Source organism: Salvelinus fontinalis, chromosome 38, assembly GCF_029448725.1.
Source record: "Salvelinus fontinalis isolate EN_2023a chromosome 38, ASM2944872v1, whole genome shotgun sequence".
Taxonomy (NCBI): Eukaryota; Metazoa; Chordata; class Actinopteri; order Salmoniformes; family Salmonidae; genus Salvelinus; species Salvelinus fontinalis.
Genome location: NC_074702.1, coordinates 26,994,716 through 27,016,482, shown reverse-complemented (window position 1 = coordinate 27,016,482; position 21,767 = coordinate 26,994,716). Strand labels below are relative to the sequence as shown.

Sequence of the window (21,767 nt, the reverse complement as noted above, 5' to 3'; positions counted from 1 at the left end):
TCTCCGACCACTACCTTGTATCCTTTTCCCTCTCGCTCTCATCCAACACTTCCCACACTGCCCCTACTCGGATGGTATCGCGCCGTCCCAACCTTCGCTCTCTCTCCCCCGCTACTCTCTCCTCTTCCATCCTATCATCTCTTCCCTCTGCTCAAACCTTCTCCAACCTATCTCCTGATTCTGCCTCCTCAACCCTCCTCTCCTCCCTTTCTGCATCCTTTGACTCTCTATGTCCCCTATCCTCCAGGCCGGCTCGGTCCTCCCCTCCTGCTCCGTGGCTCGACGACTCATTGCGAGCTCACAGAACAGGGCTCCGGGCAGCCGAGCGGAAATGGAGGAAAACTCGCCTCCCTGCGGACCTGGCATCCTTTCACTCCCTCCTCTCTACATTCTCCTCTTCTGTCTCTGCTGCTAAAGCCAATTTCTACCACTCTAAATTCCAAGCATCTGCCTCTAACCCTAGGAAGCTATTTGCCACCTTCTCCTCCCTCCTGAATCCTCCTCCCCCTCCTCCCTCTCTGCTGATGACTTCGTCAACCATTTTGAAAAGAAGGTCGACGACATCCGATCCTCGTTTGCTAAGTCAAACGACACCGCTGGTTCTGCTCACACTGCCCTACCCTGTGCTTTGACCTCTTTCTCCCCTCTCTCTCCAGATGAAATCTCGCGTCTTGTGACGGCCGGCCGCCCAACAACCTGCCCGCTTGACCCTATCCCCTCCTCTCTTCTCCAGACCATTTCCGGAGACCTTCTCCCTTACCTCACCTCGCTCATCAACTCATCCTTGACCGCTGGCTACGTCCCTTCCGTCTTCAAGAGAGCGAGAGTTGCACCCCTTCTGAAAAAACCTACACTCGATCCCTCCGATGTCAACAACTACAGACCAGTATCCCTTCTTTCTTTTCTCTCCAAAACTCTTGAACGTGCCGTCCTTGGCCAGCTCTCCTGCTATCTCTCTCAGAATGACCTTCTTGATCCAAATCAGTCAGGTTTCAAGACTAGTCATTCAACTGAGACTGCTCTTCTCTGTGTCACGGAGGCGCTCCGCACTGCTAAAGCTAACTCTCTCTCCTCTGCTCTCATCCTTCTAGACCTATCGGCTGCCTTTGATACTGTGAACCATCAGATCCTCCTCTCCACCCTCTCCGAGCTGGGCATCTCCGGCGCGGCCCACGATTGGATTGCGTCCTACCTGACAGGTCGCTCCTACCAGGTGGCGTGGCGAGAATCTGTCTCCGCACCACGTGCTCTCACCACTGGTGTCCCCCAGGGCTCTGTTCTAGGCCCTCTCCTATTCTCGCTATACACCAAGTCACTTGGCTCTGTCATATCCTCACATGGTCTCTCCTATCATTGCTATGCAGACGACACAATTAATCTTCTCCTTTCCCCCCTCTGATAACCAGGTGGTGAATCGCATCTCTGCATGTCTGGCAGACATATCAGTGTGGATGACGGATCACCACCTCAAGCTGAACCTCGGCAAGACGGAGCTGCTCTTCCTCCCGGGGAAGGACTGCCCGTTCCATGATCTCGCCATCACGGTTGACAACTCCATTGTGTCCTCCTCCCAGAGTGCTAAGAACCTTGGCGTGATCCTGGACAACACCCTGTCGTTCTCAACTAACATCAAGGCGGTGACCCGTTCCTGTAGGTTCATGCTCTACAACATTCGCAGAGTACGACCCTGCCTCACGCAGGAAGCGGCGCAGGTCCTAATCCAGGCACTTGTCATCTCCCGTCTGGATTACTGCAACTCGCTGTTGGCTGGGCTCCCTGCCTGTGCCATTAAACCCCTACAACTCATCCAGAACGCCGCAGCCCGTCTGGTGTTCAACTTTCCCAAGTTCTCTCACGTCACCCCGCTCCTCCGCTCTCTCCCCTGGCTTCCAGTTGAAGCTCGCATCCGCTACAAGACCATGGTGCTTGCCTACGGAGCTGTGAGGGGAACGGCACCTCCGTACCTTCAGGCTCTGATCAGGCCCTACACCCAAACAAGGGCACTGCGTTCATCCACCTCTGGCCTGCTCGCCTCCCTACCTCTGAGGAAGTACAGTTCCCGCTCAGCCCAGTCAAAACTGTTCGCTGCTCCTGCACCCCAATGGTGGAACAAACTCCCTCACGACGCCAGGTCAGCGGAGTCAATCACCACCTTCCGGAGACACCTGAAACCCCACCTCTTTAAGGAATACCTAGGATAGGATAAAGTAATCCTTCAAACCCCCCCCCCCCTTAAAAGAGTTAGATGCACTATTGTAAAGTGGTTGTTCCACTGGATATCATAAGGTGAATGCACCAATTTGTAAGTCGCTCTGGATAAGAGCGTCTGCTAAATGACTTAAATGTAAATGTAAATGGTAGCATGAGACGGAGTCTACAACCCACACAAGTGGCTCAGGTAGTGCAGCTCATCCAGGATAGCACATCAATGCGAGCTGTGGCAAGGTTTGCGGTGTCTGTCAGCGTAGTGTCCAGAGCATGGAGGCACTACCAGGAGACAGGCCAGTACATCAGGAGACGTGGAGGAGGCCGTAGGAGGGCAACAACCCAGCAGCAGGACCGCTACCTCCGCCTTTGTGCAAGGAGGAGCACTGCCAGAGCCCTGCAAAATGACCTCCAGCAGGTCACCACCTGCGAATCACTCCTTTATTGGGGGTGTCTTGCTAATTGCCTATAATTTCCACCTTTTGTCTATTCCATTTGCGCAACAGCATGTGAAATTTATTGTCAATCAGTGTTGCTTCCTAAGTGGACAGTTTGATTTCACAGAAGTGTGATTGACTTGGAGTTACATTGTGTTGTTTAAGTGTTCCCTTTATTTTTTTGAGCAGTGTATATAGACTGAACTAAATCGAACAAAATGACCATTTGTGATGTTTATGGGGCATATTGGAGTGCCAACAACAGAAGCTCGTCAAAGGTAAGGCATGAATTATATTTTTATTGCTGCGTTTGTGTCGCGCCTGCAGCGTTGAAATATGCTTCTATTTGTTTACTATGGCGCTATCCTCAGATAATAGCATCGTTTGCTTTTGCCGAAAAGCCTATTTGAATTCTGACATGTTGGCTGGATTCACAACCAGTGTAGCTTTAATTTGGTATAATTCATGTGTGATTTAATGAAAGTTAGATTTATAGTAATTTATTTGAGTTTGGCGCTCTGCATTTTCTGGCTTTTGGCCAAGTGAAACAGTAGCGTCCTGCTTAAACTCAGATTTTTGGATATAAATATGAACTTTACCGAACAAAACATACATGTATTGTGTAACATTAAGGCCTATGAGTGTCATCTGATGAAGATCACCAAAGGTTAGTGATTAATTTTAACTCTATTTCTGCTTTTCGTTACTCCTCTCTTTGGCTGGGAAAATGGCTGTGTTTTTCTGTGGCTATGTACTGACCTAACATAATCATTTGGTGTGCTTTCGTCGTAAAACCTTTTTGAAAATCGGACACTGTGGCTGGATTTACAACAAGTGTATCTTTAAAATGGTGTAAAATGTTTGTATGTTTTAGGAATTTTAATTATGGGATTTCTGTTGTTTTGAATTTGGCACCTTGCAGTTTCACTGGCTGATGATGTGGGACCCTACCATCCCACATACCCTAGTGAGGTTAACTGAGTAAAATGCGGCAACATGGGAAAAGTTTAATATGTTACCGTTTCCCAAATTAACTCAAACGATAAACGCTAATATATATTATAATATAAATATAAAGTAAAGATAAAGTCTAGGTTATTGGTTAGAACTTTATACAATGGCAACAGGTCCCTAGCGGACCAACAAAATATAACACGTTACACAAGATGGAGATTTAAAGAAAGAAAGTGCATGAGAAAAGCACACTTAGGGTTAAACTAAACATACATTTGTAAACTATCGAACACCTTACCATGAACTGTCGCTCTTATGGGTCAGAATTATAATGAACGTATTTACTTGAAGGTCTCCGCTGGGTATCTACTTATGTAACTGAGTTCCGCTTAGTGGGATAGGCTTGGCCAACACCCATTTCTTTCGATGGTCGCATCTCCTTCGTTAGCCAGTGTAAGTCTCTGTGACATCTTGCGGACAATATATTTTCTCTTAGTGGTCTGTTTCCATGCGCTCGTTCTGTGAGAGTGGGCTTCTGAGGAGGCTAATCAGCCGTGTCGACGCGCCCAGCTTGGGTTGGAGGGATGTGTAGAGAACCGATGACTTGAAGAGAAATAACCGGTTGGTTCTTCTTGAATTCACCTTCTTAGATACAGTAACCAACAACGGCCTTGATTGTTGCGAGGTTCCTTTGTCGTCCTCGTGTTGCGTTTTGGGGTCACGGCTAATCGTGGACCTCTGTTGCAGCACGGGGTCAACTTAGTCTGGTATGTAAATTCTTAACTCAAGTTTTATACCCTCGGGTCACAAAGGGGCGTTTCCGTCTTTATGACATGCTCTCTGGGTTCCCTGGAGCGTAGCTCGTTAAAAGGCAAGGTATTACAACTTACCAGGATCTCATTTAGACAACTATCACAGTTCACCTTAACATATCCAGATCAAAGAGTGTTTCTTTTCTACACAACGCACAGTATGTAAACATGTACAGTTTAAGTCGGAAGTTTACACTCAGTTGAACAATTCCTGACATTTAATCCTAGTAAAAATTCCCTGTCTTAGGTCAGTAAGGATCACCACTTTATTTTAAGAATGTGAAATGTCAGAATAATAGTAGAGAGAATGAATTATTTCAGCTTTCATCACACAGTGGGTCAGAAGTTTACATACACTCCATTAGTATTTGGTAGCATTGCCTTTAAATTGTTTAACTTGGGTCAAACGTTTTGGGTAGCCTTCCACAAGCTTCCCACAATAAGTTGGGTGAATTTTGGCCCAGTCCTCCTGACAGAGCTGGTGTAACTGAGTTGCTACCACACTTTCAGTTCTTCCCACAAATTGTCTATAGGATTGATGTCAGGGCTTTGAAGTCAGAAATAACAAAATAAATCACTTACCTTTGAAAATATTCCTCTGGTGGCAATGCCAATTGTCCTAGCTCCACAGTGAATGTTAGTTTTGTTTGATAAAATCCATTTTTATAGCCTAACACGAAACATTTGTAAACCGCTTGCGTCGTGATTTCCGTCTCATTCAACTTTGGACAAAACATTTGTGGAAAATACACACGTTTATTCAGTCATGGTTGGTTTCATTGCAATCCTCTCTTTGTTAGAAACACAAGCACACTTGATGGCTCTTTTCCCAGGACGTATTGACCGAAACAAACCGATTTGAAGACACCAATCAATGACCACATTGTGCACCAATGGTAGGAGCGGTCTAATCGGTGATTGACTGTATTTTGGCCCAATGACCACTGATCATCTTGAAATCTAGCTTGGGAGATAGCCAATGAGCTTAGGTAAACGGCAATATGTAATGGTTATACGTTCGAAGACCAGCATTTGTCGTAAACTCTGGCGTAAAAGAGGTTCATTCGCCACTGCAAATCCTACTTGACGGAGCCACGTGTTACGCATAGCAGTACATAGTGAAGAGCATTTTCAGCAATTTTATATATTTAAATTATGGCAAATAAATCAGGAAAAGCTAAAACAAAGTCTAGATATACAGATGTAACCCAAATTATAGAAGAAATTGATAGAGAAAGCGAAACCAAGTTGCTTCAGGAAGATTAATCTTTCAGCGAGGCAAGTTGACTCCCAAGCGGAAGACATGTTTCTGTACTGAAAGGATGCAATGCTGGACTGGTAAAATATTCTCATGCTAATGTCATTGTTTGAAATTAATTAAATATTTAATCATTTAACAATTATTATTTTTTTCTTAATTTTATTTGCAATATCTAAACAATATCAATAATGAAATGTGTAAGGTACACATTGGCTATACATTGTGTGTGTCTGATATATATATATAAATAATCATGGAGTGGAACAGCACTTCACCATAGTGATTATGTTCCCTGTACTCTATATAATACATCTGTTTATTTTACGTGTTGATACAGGGCTCATAAGTGAAAGTATTCTTACTGAAACAATTTTTCCCCCGACAGTGGCAGTGGTTCTGATTATGCGCCACCAATGTCTAGGTGTCCATCCCCCTCTGAAGCTTGTTCATCCAGCCGGACCCCTGCTGTCTCTGGCCCCACACCTACCCTGCCATCTAGAGGTTTGAAGTCAGTGAAAAAGAAGCGGAGGTGGGGAAGAGAGAAAGTTGATGGGACCCAGAAGTTGATGGGAAGAATGACAAGAAGAGGCACAGCAAGGTTTGATAGGCTCTGCAAAATCAAACCTCTACCCCAGCATCGTTGAGGCCTGCAAGACCTATTTTCAGCCTGCCCAGAACCTGTCCATCGATGAGAAGATGGTAGCCTCTAAGGCCAGAATCAGTTTCAAACAATACATGCGTAACAATCCAACCAAATGGGGTTACAAACTGTTTGTTTTGGCTGATTCTGTGTGTGCATACACTTCTACTTTTGTTTATGAGGGGGAAAATAGTTTTGCTACCGGTAATGGACTGAGTTATGATTCCATTATGGAGATATTGAATTTAACTGCTGGGGAAGGGCTACAAACTGTTTGTGGACAACTTCTACACAAGCCCTACCCTGTTTACAGAGCTGAGGAAATAGAATGTGTGGGCTTGTGGCACCATTTGGACCAACAGAGTGGGCTTTCCAAAAACAAAGGTGAACGACATGCCTACGACATGCCTAAGCGGGCTGAGCGGGGTACCATGCGATGGATTCGTGAAGATGGCCTGCTGTTTGTAAAGTGGATGGATACCAGAGAGGTGGTCATGTGTAGAGGTCGACCGATTAAATCGGAATGGCCGATTAATTAGGGCCGTTTTCAAAATAAAAAACGGAAATCTGTAATTTGACGCCAATTTTTTATGTACCTTTATTTAACTAGGCAAGTCAGTTAAGAACATTCTTATTTTCAATGACAGCCTAGGAACGGTGGGTTAACTGCCTTGTTCAGGGGCAGAACGACAGATTTTTTTTCATCTTGTCAGCTCAGGGATTCACTTTTACGGTTAACTAGTCCAACGCTCTAACCACCTGCCTCACGAGGAGCCCGCCTGTTACGCGAATGCAGTAAGAAGCCAAGCTAAGTTGCTAGCTAGCATTAAACTTATAACTAGTGATTGTTTTTTATAAGATAACTACACATGGTTGACGATATTACTAGTTTATCTAGCGTGTCCTGCGTTGCATATAATCGATGCAGTGCGCATTCGCGAAAAAGGACTGTCGTTGCTCCAACGTGTACCTAACCATAAACATCAATACACAGAAGTATATATTTTTAAACCTGCATATTTAGCTAAAAGAAATCCAGGTTAGCAGGCAATATTAACCAGGTAAAATTGTGTCACTTCTCTTGCGTTCATTGCACGCAGAGTCAGGGTATATGCAACAGTTTGGGCCGCCTGGCTCATTGCGAACATTTGCCAGAATATTACATAATCATGACATAACATTGAAGGTTGTGCAATGTAACAGAAATATTTAGACTGATGGATGCCACCCGTTAGATAAATACGGAACGATTCAGTATTTCACTGAAAGAATAAATGTTTTGTTTTCGAGTTGATAGTTTCCGGATTCGACCATATGACCTAAGGCTCATATTTCTATGTGTTATTATATTATAATTACGTCTATGATTTGATCGAGCAGTCTGACTGAGCAATGGTGGGCACCAGCAGGCTCGTAAGCATTCATTCAAACAGCACTTTCCTGCGTTTTGCCAGCAGCTCTGCTGTTTATGAATTCAAGCCTATCAACTCCAGAGATTAGGCTGGTGTAACCGATGTGAAATGGCTAGATAGTTAGCGGGGTGCGCGCTAATAGCGTTTCAAACGTCACTCGCTCTGAGACTTGGAGTAGTTGTTCCCCTTGCTCTGCATTGGTCACGCTGCTTCGAGGGTGGCTGTTGTCGATGTGTTCCTGGTTCGAGCCCAGGTAGCAGCGAGGAGAGGGATGGAAGCTCTACATACTGTTACACTGGCAATACTAAAGTGCCTATAAGAACATCCAATAGTCAAAAGGTATATGAAATCCAAATCGTAGAGAGAGAAATAGTCCTATAATAACTACAACCTAAAACTTCTTACCTGGGAATATTGAAGACTCATGCTAAAAGGAACCACCAGCTTTCATATGTTCTCATGTTCTGAGCAAGGAACTTAAACGTTAGCTTTCTTACATGGCACATATTGCACTTTTACTTATCCAACACTTTGTTCTTGCATTATTTAAACCAAATTGAACATGTTTCATTATTTATTTGAAGCTAAATTGATTTTGATGTATTAAGTTAAAGTGTTCATTCAGTATTATTGTAACTGTCATCATTACAAATATATATATATATTTTATTATTAATTAATACATTTTTTAATTTTAAAATCGGCCGATTAAAATCGGTATCAGCGTTGAAAAATCATAATCGGTCGACCTCTCGTCATGTGCACAACTATCCACAAGTCCTTCAGTGGTGATCACGTCGTCAGGCGTGTGAAGGATGGTAGCGGGGCATAAACCACAAAATGTTCCCATTCCAGCTGCTGTGAAGGACTACAACAAGGGCATGGGAGGTGTGGATCTGTCAGATGCACTGATAGGATACTACAATGTTCTCCACAAGACCATGAAATGGTACAAGACATTTTTCTATCATTTCATTGACATTGCTGTGGTGAATGCCTTCATCCTCCAGAAGAAAATGGCCAAGAGCTGTGGATAGCCCCCCCCCCCCCCAATCTCACAGCTACCCTTCAGGGAGCAGCTCATCCAGGAGCTTGCTAGCTACAGCAAGTCCACTGTAGCACCTTCTGTCCCCTCTACCTCTGTCCCTTCTGCTCCAACCAGTGGTGTTCACCTGAACAGATTAATCTCTGCAGGCATGAATGTGCCTCAGGGCAAAAAGGGCACATTAGGGAGACGTCGTTGTGCCCTTTGTCACAGGAAATGCCCCATCACCTGCACCACCTGTTCAGTAAGCCTCTGCTTTACAGCAGAAAGAGACTGCTATGGGCCATGGCACCAGCAGCACAATATTGTGTAGAGGACTGAGGGTCTTCACAATATTGTAAATAAAAAATGTGTAAATAGTTACCCTTGTAGTTATAGTTACCCTTGGGGGGGTTAGAATAGCATTTATGTATTTTGTATATAGTTCTTTCCTTCAAAATGTATCACTGTACCAATTCGGAAACATTTGTGTGGGACACCTGGGTGACTTCATGCTCAATGTCATGTAGCTCGCTCATTTTTGAAGTTCTGTCTAAACCTTTGCTCAGCTATTGTTGCCATCTTATGTTCTTAATTCAAATCCTATCTGTATGTTTGGCTGTTCTTGGTCATTTGTAAGATGCAGCAACAACAAAAAACATGTGTTTATTTCCTTGCATTTTCTTCTACCAGATCTATTGTGTTATATTCTCCTACATTCAATTCACATTTCCACAAAATTCAGAGTGTTTCCTTTCAAATGATACCAAGAATATGCATACCCTTGCTTCTGGGCCTGAGCTACAGGCAGTTAGATTAGGGTATGTCTTTAGGCAGAAATTGAGAAGGGAGGGGCGCCCCCGAAGAAGTTAAGCCATTTTGCCACAACTTTGGAAGTATGCTGGGGGTCATTATCCATTTGGAAGACCCATTTGTGACCAAGCTTTAACTTCCTGACTGATGTCTTGAGATGTTGCTTCAATATATCCACAAGTGTCCTGCCTCATGATGCCATCCATTTTGTGAAGTGCACCAGTCCCTCCTGCAGCAATGCACCCTCACAACATGATGCTGCCACCCCCGTGTTTCACGTTTGGGATGGTGTTCTTTGGCTTGCAAGCGTCCCCCTTTTTCCTCCAAACATAATGGTCAATATTGCCAAACAGTTCTATTTTTGTTTCATCAGACCAGAGGACATTTCTCCAAAAAGTACGATATGTGTCCCCATGTGCAGTTGCAAACTGTAGTCTGGCTTTTTTGGCGGTTTTGGAGCAGCGGCTTCTTCCTTGCCGAGCGGCCTTTCAGGTTATGTCAATATAGGACTTGTTTTACTGTGGAAACAGATGTTTTTTACCCTGTTTCCTCCAGCATCTTCACAAGGTCCTTTGCTGGATTTGCACCAAAGTACGTTCATCTCTAGGAGACAGAACGAGTCTCCTTCCTGAGCGGTATGACGGCTGCGTTGTCCCATGGTGTTCATACTAGCTTACTATTGTTTGTACAGATGAACGTGGTACCTCCAGGCCTTTGGAAATTGCTCCCAATGATGAACCAGACTTGGAGGCCTACAATTCTTTTTCTGAGGTCTTGGCTGATTTCTTTTGATTTACCCATGACGTCAAGCAAAGAGGCACTGAGTTTGAAGGTAGGCCTTGAAATACACCCACAGGTAAACCTCCAATTGACTCCAATGATGCCAATAAGCCTATCAGAAGCTTCTAAAGCCATGACATCATTTTCTGGAATTTTCCAAGCCGTTTAAAAGGCACAGTCAACTTAGTGTATGTAAACTTCTGACCCACTGGAATTGTGATTGTGAGTTTATTTCACTTGTATTTTTTTCTACAGACAGTGAATTATTTGTGTCATGCACAAAGTAGATGTCCTAACCGACTGGCCAAAACTACAGTTTGTTAACCTTTTGTCAATAGGGGGGCGCCATTTCGACTTTGTAAAAATTCATTCCCAAACTAAACTGCCTCTTACTCAATTCTTGCTCGTACAATATGCATATTATTATTACTATTGGATAGAAAACACTCTAGTTTCTAAAACCGTTTGAATTATTTCTCTGAGTGAAACAGAACTCATTCTGCAGCACATTCCCTGTCAGGAAGTGAGATTTCTGAAATCGAGGCCCCTGTTCTAGGGTCAGTTTATAAGTCCCCATGTAAGCTATGGGGCTACATGCACTGCATACGCCTTCCTCTAGATGTCAGTAAGCGGTGAGAATTTGAATGGAGTGGATTGCACCATCTGGGGCACTATAAAAGCTCATGGAACGGAAGTACCGTTCTTTTCAACGGGGCGCCTGGCGCAAGAGGGACATCACAATGGCGCCCTGAAAAGCTTTCGTTTTAGCAGTTCTATGTCTCCGGTTATGTTTTAATTCGTTATAGGTGTTAAAGACATCATAAGGTAGTTCATTTAAACCGACTTATAGCAGTTTATATCAGTTTATTGCGACTTTCTGGGATTTCTTTGTGACGCGCTATCACGAGTTGGACACCTCTCCAGTGGATGGCTATAGTTAGCTGCTATTTCTACAGGAGAAGAGGACATCTTTCAACCAAAAGATGATTGTTCTGGATAAAGGACACCTTGCCCAAGATTCTGATGGAAGCTCAGCAAATAGTAAGCAGTCTTTATGCTGTTAATTCGTATTTATGTTGACAAATGTCAAATAATAATTCCGCCATGAATTTCGGTGCGGTCTCGCTTTAGCGCACGCTGTATTGCGCAGTAACGTTAATTTTAAAAGTCTAACACAGCGGTTGCATTAAGAACTAATGTATCTTTCATTTGCTGTCCAACCTGTATTTATTTAGTCAAGTTTATGATTACTTATCGATTAGAATAGGTGCCTCTCCAAGATGGCGCCGGACAGATTGCTTGAAGTTTTGGCCACTAATCACATTGTATAACCACGATTTGTGCCGCTAAATATGCACATTTTCGAACAAACCCTATATGCATTGTGTAATATGATGTTACAGGACTGTCATCTGATGAAGAATATCAAGGTTAGTCAAAAATTATATATCTTTTGCCTGTTTGTTACGATCGCTAACCTTTGCTGCTGGTAAATGGTGTTGTGTTTCTGGCTTTTGTGGTCAGCTAATATAATGCTATATTGTGTTTTCGCTGTAAAACACTTAGAAAATCTGAAATATTGGCTGGATTCACAAGATGTGTCTTTCATTTGCTGTACGCTGTGTATTTTTAAGAAATGTTTTATGATGAGTAATTAGGTAATACACGATGGTCTCTGTAGTTATTCTAGTTGCTTTGGTGAGTTGTGATGGTGGCTGCAATGGTAAACTATGATTTATACCTGAAATATGCAAATTTTTCTAACAAAATATATGCTATACAATAAATGTTATCAGACTGTCATCTGATGAAGTTGTTTCTTGGTTAGTGGCCATTTATATCTTTATTTGGTCGAATTTGTGATAGCTACTGATGCAGTAAAAAAAAAATGGTGGAGTAAAAAAAGTGGTGTCTTTTGCTAACGTGGTTAGCTAATAGATTTACATTGTGTCTTCCCTGTAAAACATTTTAAAAATCAGAAATGATGGCTGGATTCACAAGATGTGTATCTTTCATCTGGTGTCTTGGACTTGTGATTTAATGATATTTAGATGCTAGTATTTACTTGTGACGCTATGCTAGTCAGCTTTTTTTACTGATGGGAGTGCTCCCGGATCCGGGTTTGGGAGGAACTAGAAGAAGTTAACTGGTTGAAAAACTAGTTTTAATGACTCCAACCTAAGTGTATGTAAACTTCCGACTTCAACTGTATTATGAAAAAAACTCTTAAAGTTACAATGTCTCCGCCATAACATCATCATTTAACATAAAAACGACATTAATTTTCATATACCATCTATCATTGTTAACACCATTTTGGCTGATGAAATATAAAATGTCCCAAAGTCCATTTATTGCGTGTTACAGTTCTGAGGTAGATTCTCCACAAGGCCCACACAGACATTCCAGTCCCAAGGATTGGTCTGCTGCCTTAAGAGTTACAATGGACATGAGGCATCATAAACAACCCCCCCCCCCCCCCCCAGCAACAACAACAATCCCTCCCTCTGCAGGAGGGAGAGATCTCCGTAGAACTGTGATCCATTGTAACCTTATCCTCACAGGCCAGTCATGAGAACAGAGAGAATACTAGTCATCCATCTATGGGAAAAAAACAAAATAAGCGCTTCACAATTAGAATATACAAAATTTGGATGTCAGCTAAAGTTGTGTAATCTTTTCTCTATATACCAAGAAAACAAATTGGCCAGACGACTTTGAAAAACAGAGTGACTGAATGATTCAAAGTTAAAATGTGTAAATAGGGAATTAAGCTCTTCTCCCAAGGACATCAATGACAGATTCCGTAAGTTTTACAAGAGACTATATAGACACATCTAAAGCAGATCCTAACCCTTTAATCATGCAAAACTTTTGGAAAGACTAATCTCCCTGCCCTGAACCAGGAATATTCTAACTTCCAGAATAAGGAAATCTGAGAAATTGGAGTAAGAATTAAATCTCTAAAAAGCGACAAGAACCCAGGCCCAGATGGATTCCCTGGTGAATTCTATAAAACATTAAGCAACATTCTCTCCCTAACTGTACAAACTACTTGTTCAGGCCAATGAGGATGGAGCTCTCCTACCTACTTGAAATGTGGCAGTTATTACAGTTATAAATAAAAAGGGTAAAGATCCAGAAGAAGCAGGGTCGTACTGTCCAATATCTCACCTCAATAAAGACCAGAAGATCTTTGCAAAAACTCTGGCTAACAGGCTTAGCACTTTAGTAGGCAAATTGGTCCAGTCGGACCAGACCGGCATTATCCCCGACAGAAACTCATTCTTCAATCTCAGGCGCCTCTTCAACATTATGTATTCTCAGGTTACCCAACGTTGACCTTGTCGTTACATCTAAACGCTGACAAAGCCTTTGACCAAGTTGAGTGGTCCTATTTGTGGTTCTACAGAAATGTAATATTGGAGACACGTTCATAAAAATAAAATAAATGGAGCCAGCTTCTATTTAGGAACCCCATGTGCAAGAATAATCAACAAACCAATCAGTCGCCCTGATTTAACCTTTAGAGGGACAAGACAAGGTTGTGCGCTGTTGCCTCTGCTTTTTGCTATAGCCATTGAACCCTGCTCAAGAGGTCAGATCTCACACAACAAAACAAGGCTATAATACTAAAGACGTTGTAAATAAGATTCCTCTATATGCAGATGACATTCTCTGTAACAGAACCACAATCCAGTATTTGTTATTTTTTATTTGATTAACCTGTTTGGTACCGTCTCGTGACATAGAACCAATTGGAACAAGAGCAAACTAATGCCCAGTCAGTTGCAAAACCCCTCTTGGTTAGAACATCTTCCATTTAAGTGCGCTCTTCAGAAATGTTTTCCTATCTAGTAATAGTAGTTACCAAACAACGCTCCTTTGTATTTAAGGAGAAGTGTATCTAAAGTTCCATGCATAACACTTGTATTTTCATCAACATTTATAATTAGTATTTCTGTAAATTGATGTGGCTCAATGCAAAATCATCGGATGTTTTGGAGGCAAAATATTACTGAACATAAACACGCCAATGTAAACTAAGATTTTTGGATATAAATATGAACTTTATCGAACAAAACATACATGTATTGTGTAACATGAAGCCCTATGAGTGTCATCTGATGAAGATCAAAAGGTTAGTGACTAATTTAATCTCTATTTGTGCTTTTTGTGACTCCTCTCTTTGACTGGAAAAATGGCCGTGTTTTTCTGTGGCTATGTACTGACCTAACAATCATTTGGTGTGCTTTCGTCGTAAAGCCTTTTTGAAATCTGACACGTTGGATGGATTCACAACAAGTGTAGCTTTAATTTGGTGTATTGCATGTGTGATTTCATGAAAGTGACATTTTTATACTAATTTATTTGAACTTGGAGCTCTGCATTTTCACTGGATGTTGGCCATGCGGTACCCTAGCGTCCCACATATCCCAGAGAGGTTAATGAACAACTGGACTCTATTATAAAAAACAGATGTTTTTTTCTTCTAAACACCTTGGTTTTACCTTTATAAAACTAGCCAAGTTAGCTAAGAACAAAATCTTATTTACAATGACGGCCTACCGACTGACACTTCCAAATGTTATATTTAACTATTGGGCCGCTAACCTCTGTGCTGTTACGTTTTGGCTGCTCACTTAGTATGGAGCGTGAGGATTGCCACCCCTTTATTGGTGCTGTGGTTATGTCCCATCAATTTGGAGATGTCACTTTATAGTAATAATCATATTATACATACCACAGTCTATCCAGAAGCAATTTAAAAATTTTACCTTAGCAGGAATGATATTGGCCTACCTATAGTGAGGAATCTCTCCTTTTCCCACGCTTACCTTGATAACGACTGAGCGATGGGGAGAGCTAGGGATCAATACCACAGGGGATCTATATATAGAAGGGACCTTTGCCTCCTTTGATTTGCTAAGGGAAACCTGTAATCTACCCAAAAGTAACTTATTCAGATACCTACAGATTAGAGGCCAAGTTATAGAACATCTTCCTACATCTAGAACTGCTCAACCGTCCATATACACCATTCTTATGCGGGTTCAATAAAAAAATATTTGAGCAAAGAAATGGGAGTCGACATGGAAGGAGTCAAGGAATTCACTCTCTACCAGTACGGCATTGGATTGACAAAGACTTCATGTTTTTAAAAAAAACATGGATGAGCTAGTTAAAAATCCAAGATTTAAAGCAGGCTTTTTGTTTTTGAAATAGATCTAGGCCCTCCCTAAATAGCAGAAAACAGATTGTACAGACAACTTCCCTGACAGTTGTTGACACTATTTACCAGATTGCAGCAGCCACTACTCTTAAACCTTCTACCATAGCGCCATTCACTTTCTCACATGTGACAGTTTTAATACTCTGCATCCTGAATGAAAAAGGTTGACTGGTCCTCATTAAAGTCTCGTAGATCAGTTAATTATTCCAATCAAGTGGGCTGAAGAGGGAGGAGGAGAACCCGTCCATGTGCCCTGGGAACTACAACAAAGGAAACTCGACCGGCTTGTAGGGAATGCCAATAAATATGCAGGGGGGGCTGGACAGAAGAAACTGCCTTCACTGGCAAATCAATGTCTGCAGACACACCAACATCTTACATTCCTTTCCCCTCTGCAGTATGCAATTCAGCAAGCGAGGCGGATACTGAGTAAAATGCCATTGTACATTGAGGAGGATAGCTGGCCTGTACATACACAAAAGCCATTAAAGTGGTGAAAGAAGACCCAACTAATCAAGAGAAAGGGGCTAAATTGCAGAAGGAGATTGTGTGCATTGCACACAGGAAGGCAGACAAACACCTCTTCCTCCATCTGCCCATTACACGAGCTTCTTCAGCTGTTGAAACCTGCATGCGTGTAAACCTGCCAACACCCTTGTGACGTTACTAGATTTTCTGCTTCGTGCATCAAAAGTGCCATTAGCCTTATCTTGTGATGGATCAGGGTTTTTTCTGGATCAAAGAGGGGCTTAGGTGGGGGCTGTGGTGGGTCTGTTGGCACAGCCAAATTTGTGAATTCTAGAGTCCCCCTTAAAGCAAATTTCCTATGATTCCACACATTCTGCCATTGAGATGAGGGAATTGCCTTTTTAAAGATATTTTCCTGCCTTTTGCCATGGCCTATGCAGTTTTAATTTTGCTCAAACATAAACTGAATAAATGTATTGTTATAGAATTTAATTCACTCCTAGATTTTATTTGAGTGATTGTTAGTTCTCAAAAGATATCTACATACTTTATATCTGGTTTCAGTTGTTTAATTTTACACAGAAAGCGTTATTCCCCATCCAGAAAATGAATACACCCTGTTTGGACTTAAGCGTCCCAAAAAATTGCTTAGGTGGAGCCCCCAATGATTTCACTGGCAGATAAACCCTGGATACACAGCTTCTCCTTTACAAAAGAGAGAAAATGTAGCTATGAAACAAGTCCTTGTCCAAACAAACAGGCTTAGGACTAGCCTACATGTCAGTTGCACAATCTGATTTGGTGCGAGGGGCTAGACAGGACCAGGCCAACTGTCTTTGTTTGGCTTGTCCAGAACTGGGACGCCAGTCACACGGTTCCCATTTCACTTCCACTATCAACAAGTCAAAGCTTGTGGGAACCCACAGTTCATGCCAAGCACAAATATCTCAAGGACAGAAGATTTCAAAGCTACCCCCTAATATCCACTCACCTTTTTTGATATCATTGTCATTTTGGAGTAACATTATCAGAGGACAAAAGTGGTTGGGGAATGTTAGGTATGCACTCTGTGGGCATTCAATTAGGAACATTCCAGGAGAGCGCTCACCCCTTTCAAAAGGTCAATGGGTGCCATGAAGAATACCAACTCCCGAGTGGTACAGCGGTCTAAGGCACTGCATCTCAGTGCAAGAGGCAACACTACAGTCCCCTGGTTCGAATCTATGCTGTATCACATCGGGCTATGAGGGCGGCGCACAATTGGCCCAGCGCCGTCCGGGTTTGGCTGGGGTAAGCCGTCATTGTAAATAAGAATTTGTTCTTAACTGACTTGCCTAGTTAAATAAAGGTTAAATAAAAATAAAAACCACAGGTGGGGCGCAGGAAGCCGGTGGCCATGGGAGATCAGTTTCATGGAATATTCTGAAGATAGGAATGTTGGACAAATACAGGGATACAAACTGGTGATGTACCAAAAAGGTGAAGATGAGAGTTTCTAAAATGCAAGAAAAATGTGCCAATTTTCAGAGTGGGGTTGTCACAATACCAACATTTTACTAATAATGTGATACTTGGCCTGGTATCACAATAGTAGTATCATGATACCACAGAGTTTGCGCCCCCCCACCATCACGATACCAAGGACACCTGTTCCCATTCTATATGTTCAGCACGTGTGCTGCACAAAAACATGTCCCTGACATTCACACCTCTACTCAATCCAACACATTGAATGCTATTTATCCCTTTTTCCAGTGTCATCCACATTTTTGCATAGCCAATGTAAGTTGTTAGCTAGCTAGCCAGGTAACATGACAAAACAAGAGTTTGTTGCGGGATGAGGTAACTTCGGTAATATGGGGCATAACTTTTGAGCGGTTTCCAGTGATATAAAGGCACAAGCATGACTGTTACTGTGGTCCACTTTTCCTCTATGGCTGTGGCACTCTGACGCTGCGTGACAGCGAAGCCTATTCAGACGGGCCTGCTTGTTACAGGCAAAATTAAAAAGACATGCAGCACCAATAATTAAAAAAATATAACAAAGTAAAGTACTGCCTGCACACCCCAGCTAAATAACATTTTAAAACTGATAGAGAGATGCACAGAAAGAACAGACGGAGAAAAGCAGCTGAGTAGACTAATGGCTGGTTAAGGGATGCGGCTGACTGCTCACAGCTGCCACACGTGATATTGGATGAAGCACTCATTCTGAGATGCCATATCTGGCATCGTACTCTGATATTCTAGTTGTAGGACGTGTGGGGATGCATTCTGTGCGCAGTCATTTTGAGAGAGAGAAGGTAGTGATCACACCAGGGGAAGATCTGTTTGAACCGATCTTGTATTGCTCAATGGGTAATATACTGAGTCTGCAAACATGGTCAACACCCCCATCCCCCCTTACGGATCTACACGATTCACATGGATGACCTATTTTGAGATCAATCTGGAGGTGAAAGAAACACCCGTTAGGCAAGGTGCTGGCTAGCGGAGCAGAACACTTGAAAAATAAAAAGGAGAGCTGCACACCAGGAACTCCGATGCAATGATTTTATAACCAACATGTTGACAGAAATAGCTGTCTTCATCGGGGTATAATGGTGAAGAGATCGAAACAATGAATAAGTTGGCATCCCTGCAAATATGTAAAAAAAGGTGCAACCACCAACTGCCTTGGTTAAGGACTGAAGGAAAAGCAGTCAACAATTTAAAAAGAGAGGCCAGACAAAGCCAACCAGGGGGGTTAACCAGTTAACCAGACTGCCCAGGAGGGGCACTCTTAGGTTTTTGAGTCATTGAAATTATTGTGACAGGAGGTGCTGCCCATCCATTGAATTGCAGCAGGATGCAGGGCTTGAATTAGGGTTATACTCAGCTAAATTTGAGACTCGGAAAATTAAAAAAATGTACTGGTGTGCACCAAACTAAAAAAAAAAATATCTGCATGAAACGAACATGGGGTTCAAAATAAAAGATGGGGCACCCAGCATTGTAATCCTCCAGTTAACATATTATACACACACATATCAACAAAGAAATAGGTTCAAATTGTGCCAAGTGGGAGCAGGGTTTTAATTAGGGTTTAGACAGCTGTGAAGATTAGATGCTGTCAAATAGCTCGCCTCTACCCAGGTGACGGCACATTCAATGAGCTTTGTTGGATTGCAGTCGAGATATCCAGGTAAATTATCTTGCCACCCCTGCAGCCCCCACACTGGCTCAACTCTCATTTTCAAGCGGGTGGGCAGGATGGGTGCGAGCATAAAGGAGTAGAACAATGCCCTCAGCCCAGGGAAAAGCGAGATGGTACAAAAAAAATTACCTGCGTTCCCACACTTCTAAACGAAAAAGCTTGGACGTTTCAATGCAGCGTTCTACTACATAAAAATGGAGTCTGCTCATGGAATAAAGTGGGTTAAATTTGCAGCACTAAGTACCTAATTTAGTTAGGCAAACTCACCTGGTCATTGCTAACTTCGCATGTTTTATTTTAGTCACACGAAACAAATCATTGATTGTGGACCATGCAAAGAAAACATGTAACGTTACGTTAGCTAACTAGCTGGGTTAGGGTTGTTATGCAGCTAGCTTAGCAAACTGACGTTAGCTATTTTAGCAAGCTGACAACAAAACATACCTTTTTTGCTTTGTGTCATAGATAATGGTTCTAGCTAGCTACCATGCCAGGCAATTCAAATTAATTCCTTAATATACATTCGTCAACGACTAACTAGTTAGCCAGTTATAACGTTAGGTTAGCTACCTGACTGCGTTTACGTAACAGAGCAAACGTTAAGCTAGCTACTGTAACGTTAGGTACCTAACTAGTTAACGTTAGGTTATACACCAACCCCCATTCTCGCGAACCACCCATTCCACTCCACCCTAACACCCCTCCCCATATCACCCCAATGAAATGCAGCTAAATCCAACTTTTGACCATTTCTTACCTGGAGTTAGCCTGTGCTCTCCTCCCATAGCCGGGGGAGACATCGAGTGTGATGATGGGCAGTCAACTGGCGGACGGAGGTTGCACCTTTGAGGGGACGGAGTGCTTGGAGCCCCCGGTAGTGCATTGCACCTTCTTCGCTTAGGAGACTGAGGACTGAGTAGGGCCTCAAACTCCATCGAGCGCTTTAACGTAGCTCCACACGCCATGGTGCCTGCTCAAAAGAGACAACGAAGATGCACGATAGATAAACGAAAAATATCTTCTAAAAATGCTGTAGTCTACTTTCTCTTTTCCGTTTCCCTCTCTTCACAACAACGGTTTGCCGAAACCGGGATAGTGAGCCAGCCAACTGCGGTGCCTATCGACTGAATTTCTAAAACGTCACAAGGGCCGACCGTACCATTCTACAAAAATAGGGAGAATTTAGATTTCGGAAAATAAATTATTCAGGTAAAATGTTTCGTATAGAGCATAATTGTGATATTTAGATTTTATTTTAGATTTTATCCATTCAACATACATGGGTGGTAAATTTGGTCAATGATGTACTACTTTACACGTTTATTGTTGTCATCCACCCCTTTTCTTTTATGACGACTGTTTTCAGTTTAACTCAAATTTGAGGTTAACGAGAGCACCCGATTGTTTTCTAATCGGTTGACTAGAGTGATTTTTCTGCTCCTTTTATCAGGTAGGCCACAGTTTATCTGTTCTCTATCGTGTTCTTTATAAATACTAAATCAAAACACTGTGTTCCCTCTTTACACTTGACATACATCAATGAAAACCAAAGGCATTTCAAATGTCCCTTCACTTCCCATCAATTATGTCTTTTTAAATTACTGTTGAGCAACTCAAGCAAGAGCACCAGATCTGTTGGTGCTCTTTCCAACTACATTGTTTATTGCCAAGCCAAACATGACAGTGAGTGACGGTTACGCATGATAGCCTGAGTGCCAGTCTGTTTTAGATGCTGTCTCTAGATGCTCAATTTAATTAGTTCTTGTTACTTTGCAGTCTCACCTCCCTTCTTGCTTTTTGCCTTCATATTATTTCATCCATGTTTTTTCAATATTGCAAAGAATATCACAGGGAAAACCTTTGAACCACAAATTGATAGATTTGGCTAAGGCTCCTCATAGGTTAATATGCCACTGTCTCTGCAAGAATACAGCCTAAACATTTGCTAATTGTGATGCATTTAATTACATACTGAGTCCATTGTGACACTACAGGTGAAATGCGTTGTGTACCATGTAGCCTAGAGCCCTCTGCACAGGGGAGGCTTCTTTTTGAATGGTGGACGTTAGCATATCATGTCATTAAAGGTCTCTCCCCATGGCTTTTCTCTCTACCATTGTCTATTAGAAGTTCACGCAGTCTAAGTGATCCTCAATGGTCACTGACACTGAGGCAATATGTAGTAGCTGCAAGCTCACTGTGTGTGGATAGAAGGGGTGATACCACAGCTCACACCAGACACATTTATTCATGTGATGCACAGTTGAGGAGGCTCTCAGCTAAATGAATCAAGTTGACATTTGAGCACTTCACCCCCCACAAAGCGTTAGTTGGGCCTGGCACAATGTAGATCTACAGGCTTTGTGTTCTTTTTCTACAGAGCAATTGAATGTGTCCTTTTAGATTCATATATCCTCATATTTTTATTCAGAGTGCAAAATGTCATGTGTGGTTGCACATAAACATTGAAGTCAAATCATTAGTGAGTTATCCATTGTGTTTCTGGACCCTAGTACCTGAGACGGTCGTGCT

The 21,767-nt window shown here is 42.4% G+C and overlaps 1 protein-coding gene across 1 annotated transcript in view; it reads right to left on the bottom strand.

Annotated features, from left to right (window-relative positions):
* The window catches only part of LOC129837118 (akirin-1-like), a 29,830-nt gene extending 9,453 nt beyond the window's left edge, over positions 1–20,377 (bottom strand). Inside the window, exon 1 of the mRNA XM_055903035.1 lies at positions 19,993–20,377. Within this exon, the coding sequence (XP_055759010.1) occupies positions 19,993–20,200 (208 nt within the window). The 5' untranslated portion in view covers positions 20,201–20,377. The remainder of the gene's footprint in view (positions 1–19,992) is intronic.
* Positions 20,378–21,767: the final 1,390 nt, after the last annotated feature.